The sequence below is a fragment of the Halyomorpha halys genome, unplaced genomic scaffold, assembly GCF_000696795.3.
Source record: "Halyomorpha halys isolate HHAL.00 unplaced genomic scaffold, Hhal_1.1 Scaffold1527.1, whole genome shotgun sequence".
Lineage (NCBI taxonomy): Eukaryota > Metazoa > Arthropoda > Insecta > Hemiptera > Pentatomidae > Halyomorpha > Halyomorpha halys.
In genome coordinates, this window is record NW_027113503.1 from 110,849 (window position 1) to 121,562 (window position 10,714).

Below are 10,714 nucleotides of genomic sequence, written 5' to 3' on the forward strand. Positions count from 1 at the left end.
AAGAAGTGCTTATAACAACTAAAAAGGTCATTTAGATCCTACCTTCTTATCTTATTTTATTAACAAAAATTTCTATTACTTATAGATGTATTCAATTTCATAATAAATTTGAAAGAATTCCCAGTATTTATGAAAAAAAAAGTAACGGATTGTTTTCATATTCATAAGTAATCGGAATCATATATCACAGTATCCATGAATTTTAAAGAACCAGTCCATTATTTATTGTAAAATGATTAACTTTCAATTTCCTAAAATATGTTTATTACTGGTAATTTTTACAAATGTTTAGATTGACTAAAGTTGGTAATACATCTGCTCATGTTAAATTGAAATTTTACAATTATTATATGAAGATTTTTGTAAAAGAATTCAATTTGAACTCCTTATGTCGCAATTGGATCTAGATTAGAAACCAGATTATCCTTTTTGTAATACCTAAAATTTGAGCACATATGTGAATACAATAGAATAAGTAGAATTAAATACAAGACAGAGTGGGCCCATGTTTGACAGGTCAAAATAAAAAACACTACGGGATTTTGTTTTAGAGTTTGACTCCTTCCTTTCAATCAGTTGATAAAATAAAATTAATGTTAATGAGATTTACTCCGGTTGCTTAAATTTCATAGATTTTTGATTAGTGGAAATGTTCCTGTTTATTTTATTCCTAATTATATTTCTAGGTTGTTGTTGTTGTTGTCTGGGGCTTAAGGGCGTAAAACCCTGAGGTCATCAACGCCCATTTCTATTTCTAGGTTGATAAATTGTTTGAATTTATGCTATGTTCTTTTTAGAAAACTTTATGAAATAAGTACTAATTAATAATTTTTTTTCTCAATTTCATGTTTTTTTGGTTTTTTTTTTTACATAATACCAAATGAATAAAATTTCTGACCCGTGAAATAACAAAAAGTAATATAATTTGGTCACCCTCTCATATACTTTAATTATTTTTCTTGTTATTTTACTTAAAAGTAAATAGAAAATAACTTAATTTATTTTTTTATATTTAAAATGCAAAATATATTATAATTAATTATGAATTATGCATATTTTTTAATATTGATACATACATATTATAAAATCGATATTGGGTAGCAATAATTTTCATGAGGTATGACGTGGCGTCTATTCTTTAGCTGTAGAGGTTATATGTGTTGAATTACAGCTATTTTATTTTGTGATTGTGAGTTTCTAATAATTGTGCAATTTATTTTATAATAAAACAAATACATAAAACTTAGGCTGTTACTTAAAGTTTTCGGGTTTGTCCTATCTATTTTATTCCCATGGATTCGAAATGCTATTCGAAAATAAGTGATCAATATCTTGATCTTGAACTGAAATTATCTGAAAAATTAATGCTCATCGATTTCGGTCCTAAAGTTAATTACATTTACAATCCTTTAAATTATGCATTCGAATTACATAAAGTTTATGTGGAAAAATATTGTTCAACACCTAAAAAAATAGTATTTCTAGGAATGAACCCTGGCCCTTGGGGAATGATGCAGAATGGGGTAACGGTTTTTTAAGAGATATTTATGAATACCTTTGAATTAAATTCTTGAACCAACATCTCTTTTAGGTTCCATTTGGAGATGTTAATTCTGTCAAAGAATTTCTCAATATCTCAGGCAATATTCTAAAGCCTTTGAGAGAACATCCATCACGCCCAGTTTTAGGTTTGAATTGTAAACGTTCTGAAGTTAGTGGTAAACGATTTTGGGCTCTTGCTAGCTTACTTGGGGCTGGTGAAGCCAATAACTTTTTTAAAAATGCTTTCGTGCACAACTATTTCCCATTATGTTTTCTTAATGAAACGGGTAAAAATGTTACTCCTCCAGAATTAAAGGTACTGTTATAACTTATTTAGAACATAGGTTCACTTATGGCTATGTTACTAAATGTATATTTATTTGATTTTGTCAGATCGAAGCCAGAAAGGCTATAGAAATGCATTGTGATGAATCTCTGAGTGATGTTTTGAAATTATTCAATGTGGATATTGTAATAGCAATTGGAAGGTTTGCAGAAAATAGAGCCAAGGCTGTTATTAAGAAATTTGGTCTGCAAAATATTGAGGTATTTTTTCAGCTAAAGAAGTTAAATAATTAGCTGTAATTAAATTGTTAATATAAGCCAGATGGAATCAAATTGTGATCCTGTTTGTTTTTTCTCAACATTCTATGAAAGATATTTTTCTCATTTGTTCTATTTTCATTCAGTTGATTGATTTTTTTTTTTTTAATTTCTATTATGTAATTTTGCCGATTCAAAATAATTTTTATGTTTTATATATTTAAAAATAATTGGCAAGTTACTCTGTTCAACACTAAATTTATTTTGTATTGAAAATAAAAATGTATACAAGAAGGAAAATATCTGAGATTATTGGAACTTTTAAAGTGATAGTAATTGGTTTTTGGCATGCTATTGGATCATAAGTTTTATCTACTCTTTGCCGATGGAGCGTATTAAACTGGATCATAATGAATTCATTTGGCTAAACAAGAAAATGAAATAATGTACGTTATTCATTTGTTTTTAAGTCTGTGTCTAAAGAAATGTTTAATGTGGTGTTTGGTCAAGTGAAATGTGTAATCTTAAATTATGCTTGGTTTGCTGTCCATTGTTTATTTTAGGACTGTAAGGAAAGGATAAACATAAATTTTGGATTGGATTCACCGAATCTGCTTTATAAAACAATGCTCCCATTATATACTCGACAAATTTGTTCTTTGTTATTTTAGTTTTTATTATTGGTTAGTGTTAGGTGATAGAAATAGAATTTGTTTGTTTTTTTAAGTCATCTTATTCATTTTGTTGAATAAATATTATACATTTCTTCATATTTTCTAGAAGTTAAAAAGTTAAAAAAAAAAAAATATCAAGAATAGATAATGTTTGTCCATGTGAAAAAAGTTAGGTTGAAACAGTGTTATTTAGGTATTGTTATTTATTTATTCATCCAATTTAAACCATCTAATTTTTCTTTAATCCTTGTTCAGAGATGAACATAAAAACAATCATAAGTAACTCAGATAAATAAATAATCATAATTTCTAAATAGCTGTTCAATCCCATAACATTCTGCAATTTAATTTAATGTTTGTAATGTCTCTTCAATCCCTAAATATCTGTTCAATCCCTTGACAGTCTCCAATTTAATTTAATGTTTGTAATATCTGTTTAATCCCTTGACAGTCTGTAATTTAAGTTAATATTTGTTATGTCTCTTCAATCCCTAAATATCTGTTTAATCCCTTAACAGTCTGCAATTTAATTTTGTAATATATCTTCAACACCTTGACAGTCTGAAATTTAATTTAAGGTTTGTAATTTTTGTTAAATAATAATGACCATCAATAAATCTATTTTTAAAAAAGCTAATGTAGATTCTAAACAAAAAAATGTTAGCTAAAATTAATTGTTAACTCATCAAACTGGTAAGCACATGTACATTATGATTTTTCTGTACCCCCGTCGGTTTATAGTTTTGAGTCATGTTGGAACTAGCTTATTAATTAATTTCTTTTATTATTAATACGAATAATAACTAATAATTATTGGTTATATAAATAATCTATATTTATTTATATAATATAAATATAATCTATAATGTTATAGATGCTTGGTCAAATAATCAAATGAATAATGGTCAAATAATAAACTATTTAAAACATAAACAAATTTGCATTGATATTTTAATACTTTTTTTTAACAAAATTCTTTTTTGTTTGTTTCTGAAATATAGAACTTTATGAAACAAGTAACCTGAAACTACTAAAGTGAAGCTGAACTTACTAAATTAAAGCTTGACTTAAAAGTTTCCATAAACTACATTTTTTTGATATTTAGTTTAAATAGCTTAAGTTCTTCGCTTCTAAGTTTTGTAAATAAATTTGTTCTACCTTGTTTCTTCTTTTAATTATATATAGTGGATTAAATTTACTTGTTTATTTCATTATTTGTCAAATAATTCAATTAGTAATGGTCGAATTGTTTAAAACTTAAACAAACTCGCATTGATGTTTTGATGCTTATGTTTAAAAAAAATTGTTAATGTTTGTTCATGAAATAAAGAATTTAATCAAAGAAGTAATCTAAAATTAGTAAATTGAAGCTTGACTTGAAAATTTCCATAAACTGCTATTTTTGGTTGTTTAATTTGATTAGTTTAAATTTCACCTATTTCAATTGTTTGAAATAAATTTGTTCTACCTCATGTGAAGTTCCTGATTTTGATGATACATAGTAGATTAAATTTACTTGTTTGAAAATTAAACCATGTACAGTTTATAGATCATAAGTATATTTTGAAATCTTGTTACTTCTCCATTTTTAGTGTTTGAAGTTTTGTATAGCCTTTATTGTTGGTATGGTCTATTATGAACTATATTAGTTGGTGATTTTTGATGTGTTTAGTTGTTTCTATGTGAACTTAATGATTTAGAGTACTCATGAATTTAATTGATTAAGTTGTATGAAGGTATGTTCTTGCAATTTGATGTAAAATGTGCTTTCTAGGTAATTCTGCTTTTGATATTTATGTTATCAACCAAATAGAATGCTAAACTGGCAAATTATTTCTCAGAAATTGCATTTAGTAATGTAATCTAACTGTTTTGTTCTTAGTATCTGCATTAGTGAAATAACCTGTTCGTTATCAACTTTACCTTAAGAGACATGACTCATTTTCTCTTTTCAATAGTTACTTGATTATAAATGTTCTTGCAAATGATTATATTTTTATTATGTAATCATCTGTGGTTTGAACTAAGCTAATAATAATTAAAATATATAATTTGTATGTGCATGGACACGAAAACTTAGTGATTTTTTCTTTTAGTTAAATTTTGCAATTATGTACTTCTTTAATTTTAAAAATGTACAAATGTTTATATGGTAAACAAAAATAATTATCTTATTTTCAGAAAAAAATTGATATATTATTGGTTTAGAATGTAGTAATATTTTTAACTGGGGCTATGTATCTAATTTTATAATAATCAGCAATAATTTGAATGTATGAATTAAGGATTTCCAAACATGAAAAAAAAATTCTTTAAAGGTAGGTAATATTCATTTCCTAAAATTTTCATTGTTATAAAGCTTTTAGGTTACAATAAATAAATCAATATAGTTGCGACTACTTTATTAATGACATGTAAACATTTACATTCTAAGGGGGGTGACGGTAGCAGAGTGGTAACGCGCCTGTCTACCAACCCATAGATTGCGAGTTCGAGCCTGGCCTCTATCCGGGATTTTTTCAAGCATAAAAATTATGCAATACTCACTCACAATCTCCCCCAGGGCAATTGTGAGGCCCGTTAGCCAATGGGTGGCACTCACAAAAATGGGCGTGGGAGTGACGGACCCACCCTATGAAAACCACGTCAGAAAACTTAGATGTATGTACTTAAGAAACACATCGCGCGAGGCTTTGGAGCTCCACAGTCTGTCACGCCAATGAAAAAAAAAAACAAAAAAAATTTACATTCATATTAAATATTAAGACAGGCTTGGCTTCTTTCTTTCACAGCAGCAGTGGCCGAATGGTACTGGATATTTGTTATTATCTCGCTCTCCAAATCTGACACTACTAGATTTTTTTGTTTGGGGCGACATTGAACGAAACGTCAATGTAAGGCTAGTCAATGACCCTAATTTTGTTCAAAGACGAATAACTGGAACTTGTGATATAATAACGTATATCCTTTGTCGTTCGGTCACTGTTGCTGTGGAAGAAAGATGCTAAGTCGGTCTTAATGCTCAAGGTAATCACATTAAGCAACATTTAATATGAATGTGAATGTTTATATTTCATAATTTAAGTAGTTGGAACACATTAATTTATTTATTATAACCTATATAATAACAATGAAAATCTTTAGACGTGAATATCTCCTGAACAAAGTATTTATGGACATTCCTTTCAAAATAAATTTTTTTTTTTGGTTTAATATTCTTAATTAAAATTTTCAGTCTGGACATTTAACCCTGAAGCACTGTTTAGTTTGATATGATTTTAAAAATAAAATGTTAACCAGAAAGGTATATATATAATAATTCAAATATTAGTAAATATATGTTTATTTATATAGGATAAGAATTTTGACTTTGTTCTCGTAAACATATTACTTTAATAATCACACCATTGATACAAATCTAAAGCAATTAAAAAATTAAATCTTAAAGAAAATTGATTTCAGTACTATCCATTTAAACTATTATATGTGAAATTATAATGATATATTCTCCATTTACATATTTAAGCAATAATAAATTTTAATCTATACTAATGTGTAAATCTGAAGAATTTATGTGTTTGGACGAGCTAATTTTAAGAACTACCTGCTTGATATAATACGTTCTTTTTTTTTGTTAGATAGGGGGTTTATTGAGGAAGGCTTTAGACTATATGGCCTCACACTATGACCTAGCAATAACAGTGAAGGTCATTTGGACAAAATAAAAAAAAAGTGTTGATCTATCAAGTAACCTTAAAAATGATTAAAAAAGTTACATTGCAGCCTTTCTCATATCCCCCACCGAAATGGCTCCTGTTTGCCGTGATCTGCTACACAACTGTCCATAGACTAATGTCCATTTCATTTGTTTTATCTAATTTAGTCCATTGTATCTAATGGACTGGATAAAATAAAATAAAAAGTATATGAAATTCTTACTCTGCCATTTATAAGAATGCTTTCTCATTAAGGTATTATTTGGCAGTCGTAAAGCACAAAGACAAAAAGGTTTAACATTGTTAGAGTTGGCTTTAAGAATTTTTTTTTTCACCCGGACAAATTAATATATTAAAGTTTTAACAAATAAAATCCTTTCAAACTAGTTGTAGGATTACAACTGATTATTTATATTTAAAATTTAAAGAGCGCTTTTGTTGTCAGCTTAAATTACTAATTGGTCCTTTTTGTACATCTTCATAAATTTCTGATTTTATATTCTTTCAGATACAGTTAGTCATGTACTCATCATATGTATTGAGTAGGCAGATACAATCCGAATTTTTAAATCCATTTTTGAGTAATGTTGGTATTGGATTGAGGGTGTGATGTCAGAAACATGTTTATGTATAACATGCTTTATTCTTTCTTTTTATTTATTCCAAATAATTTTATGTAAATCTAATTTTAATATTCAAAAATTTTCAGGTGGTCACAATTTCTCACCCAAGTCCTAGAAATCCTGCTAGTAATAAGGACTGGCTTTCTAAAACGAAGCAGATCATAATGGAATTGGATCTACTTAAATACTTCTGCATTTGATCTTATTTATGAAATTTTATCATGGAAGATATTACAGATATTGTATGCATTTTTAATTTTTTATTATAATTGTTATGTTATATATAGAATCGTTCTTCAGTAATAGGTTAAACAATTAATAATGTGTAGTTAATTAGTTTTACTGAATTTTCTAAAATTATGTTTTCAAATGTATTTAATCTAGTTTATATTATTATTGAATCAGGCTGCTACATAGCTTAAAGGTTGGAGCAGTGGATCCTAAAATGAACTCTAGAGACACTCTTTATTAGTTTGGGAACCGTAATTTGACAGATATTTGCTGGTGATAGTAGATAATCGATTATTAGCCTATGTATAACTTGGATTATGGATAATCACCATCATTATTTCATTATTGTTTGTTCAGGTGGTTTAAAGCAAAGCTTGATCAAAAAATTAGTGGACCAGGGAATCACTCCATATAATTGTATTTTAAATTGTAATTTTTCAATTGTTAGATAAAATTGTAGGAAGATATTCCGGGCGGCGGTCAATAAAGGTATCAAAATAGTAAAAGAAAAGTATTTATTGTTAACCATCGTTTCGCCCCCCTTAGCAGGGCTAAATGAAAAAACAGTCTATTGTTTAAGAAATAATGATAAACACATTAGAAGAAACATCTTTTTAATCCTTGCTCTCCTACCGCAGAGCAGTGTGAGGAGCTTGCTTATAATCCTCGATTCTGTACTAGCTGGCTGTATTATACATATAAAGTTTGTTAATAATGATTAAAGATACATGAATAGTTAAAAAAAAAATGGAAATTAACATTATGAAATGTATGTGCTAAAGAAAATGATATACATGATACAATGGGCAAGAAAGGAAGCAAAGTATATTCTACTATTGGTAAAAGATGTGCAGTAATACAAATGAGTAAAAAAGTAATAAGCTAAAATAATTATATATGTATATAGTTGACCATAAAAATTTATATATAAGAAGATGGTCAGGGTTGCGGTCAAAAGAGAAACAAAAATATTTTACAACTATTTATTTCCAGACGTTTCGCCCCACTTTGCAGGGCTGTTCAAAGATAAAGGTTGAATAGTATTTTCAGTTGAACAGGGTTTCTCTTTTGACCGTAACCCTGACCATCATATATATAAATTTTTACGATCAACTATGTATACATACATTTTTATCCCTCCGACCATCTTCTCATATTGAATCTACAACCAATTATAAACACCTCATTAATTATATAAGTGTATAAATGTATGTAAAAGGTTGATAAGATCTATTTTGTTCTAATATAATCATAGGATGGAGTAGATGTTAAAAAATTGTTCCAAAATATCTCCAACAAGAAAAGAAAGAAGTTGAAAGTAGTACGGGTATTCTTTGAAAAAAATATATAGAAATTTAAACCATTGGAAAGAAGTTGTATAGTGAATAATATTTTATAATTTTCACTATTTTTATTATTTACTAACAGTGTTTTCTTTTCTTTTTTGTTCTAGGATCGTCAGTGGATGGAAAAAGCCTTACAGTCTGCAAAAACTGCTCTTGAAAATGGAGAGGTACCTGTCGGCTGCCTTTTCGTATCAGGTTCTGATGTTATAGCGGAAGGTTCGAACGCTGTCAATGAAACAAAGAATGCAACAAGGCATGCCGAAATGCTATGTATAGATCAAGTTTTGTCTAAACACGTTCCGTTTTCTGCGGTCAGTGTTTATGTCACTGTCGAGCCATGTGCGATGTGCGCGGGTGCTCTCCACGATCTTGGTGTGTGCCGGGTTGTTTACGGTTGCGCTAATGATAGGTTTGGTGGTTGTGGTTCAGTTGTCAATGTGTCGGATTACCATTCCAAGCCTGTTCCTGTTGTTGGTGGCCTCTTTGCTGAACGTGCCATGTCACTTCTTAAGGAATTTTATAAGGGTGTCAATCCAAACGCACCACCATCCAAAGTAAAAACGAGGAAAAAGGCTGAATCATAAAAAAAACATGGTATGTGATAATAATAAATATGCCATATTAGAAAATTATTGAATTCTTTCTTCTTTACAACTGTAACAACTGATAATTCTTATTTTTAATTTTTACTGATAATGGAAGTCAAAACAATTTCTTTTTACAGTTGTTGCAGTCTGATTTTGTTCATGAACTTTGTTCTTTTTCATTTATTCCATTTTTCAAATTTAATTTTTTTTATTTTATTGAAATTTCATGTCTTTAGAATTTGAATGAAACTTTTACTATGTATATCTCTTTGTAGATTTTAGGTTTTAAGTCAGATTGAGACTACATTGCTCAAAATTGCAGGAGCCAATATACTGGAACATATGCAGTATTTTTTTAGGTTTTAAATTAGCTTACAGGTTTTATTATAAGCATATATTTTTGTGTGATTTTCAGGTGTTCAATTATATAATAGGTCCACATTTGAGGTGGTGAAGAAATGCGGTTGTGGTGACTTAAATTGTTTGTTTTTTTTATGATTTCTGTAGCCTTATTTTATCATTTTTTGTGGTAATTTTATTTTAACTAAATTAAATTTTACTCTGTTCCATGACCAATAAAATCTTTGAATTTGTTTGGTTTCTTTTTTTTTCTACTTCTTTTATGTTAATTGAGAAAACAATTCTTAATTTAATATTTTCGATTTTGAAAGTTACATGTATATTCTTTATTAGGTCAGTTACACTTTTTAAATATAACTTAATTTTCCTTTATGTTGGTATACTTATATCAGTTTAAATATATCATAATTTTCCTTATATTTGTGCTAAATTACTCCTGATCCTTCTCCCTTTTGTGACTTTTGGTAATAGTACCTAATCATCGATGACTAGATATGAATTTAATTGTTAATTTTTTTTCTCTGTCTGTCGATGACATGTGTTTTGCCTCTAACCTAAATATCTTTGTATGAAATAAAAAAAATAATATTAAAAAATCTTTTGTGTAGATCTGTTAATAAATGTCTTTAGACTTGTTTGGTTTATTTTATTAATATTTTTTCTTCTGTAAAAATATTTTTCTTTAATTAAATATTTTAAGTATATTTCTTAATTATTAATCAGCTGTAAATTTTATTAACCTTCCAGTACACACAATTCGAAATACTACACACACTTAGTATGAGAGGTCTAACTAACTGATATAATTTTTTATAACATCATAATAAATGATAAATATCTCATAATTTAAAGGCCTGATAATTTTGGACAGGGCAAAATAATGTCGTTAATGCTCTTTTCTTTTTTTTATCTCTTCAGAAAATCTGGGAGGTTAAAACAAGATTGTAAAAATTTGTGACCTGATATAACTGGATTAATCAACACTGTTTTCAGTGCCAGAATCCATATAGGCTTTTCCAGAGTGTTTTTTATTTTATTTTTTCATCTGAATCACTTATCAAAAGATTCTTTGTATTTGGATTATGAGCGTTA

The 10,714-nt window shown here is 27.9% G+C and overlaps 1 protein-coding gene across 4 annotated transcripts; it reads left to right on the forward strand.

Moving 5' to 3' along the window:
- The first annotated feature begins 1,126 nt into the window (after positions 1 to 1,126).
- Positions 1,127 to 9,855, forward strand: LOC106689943 (tRNA-specific adenosine deaminase 2). 4 transcript variants are annotated; one of them, XM_014435168.2, is made up of 5 exons: positions 1,196 to 1,523; positions 1,592 to 1,858; positions 1,936 to 2,088; positions 7,185 to 7,340; positions 8,783 to 8,922. In XM_014435168.2, exons 1-4 carry the CDS (start codon positions 1,293 to 1,295, stop codon positions 7,296 to 7,298), a joined length of 765 nt encoding a protein of 254 aa, XP_014290654.1. In that variant the 5' UTR covers positions 1,196 to 1,292; the 3' UTR covers positions 7,299 to 7,340; positions 8,783 to 8,922. The 4 variants fall into 4 exon arrangements, with proteins under 4 accessions (XP_024218123.1, XP_024218122.1, XP_014290654.1 ...); XM_024362355.2 differs by lacking the exons at positions 1,196 to 1,523; positions 1,592 to 1,858; positions 1,936 to 2,088 and adding exons at positions 1,127 to 1,189; positions 9,678 to 9,855 and having other exon boundaries at positions 8,783 to 9,269; XM_067050954.1 differs by lacking the exon at positions 8,783 to 8,922 and having other exon boundaries at positions 7,185 to 7,341.
- Positions 9,856 to 10,714: the final 859 nt, after the last annotated feature.

Bases quoted from the DNA above. Each gene is read 5' to 3' on its own strand.
- LOC106689943 (XM_014435168.2), top strand. From the start codon at position 1,293: ATGGATTCGAAATGCTATTCGAAAATAAGTGATCAATATCTTGATCTT. The intron at 1,524-1,591 runs GTAACGGTTTTT...CATCTCTTTTAG, and splicing joins GGGGAATGATGCAGAATGGG to GTTCCATTTGGAGATGTTAA. The intron at 2,089-7,184 runs GTATTTTTTCAG...AAAAATTTTCAG, and splicing joins TTGGTCTGCAAAATATTGAG to GTGGTCACAATTTCTCACCC.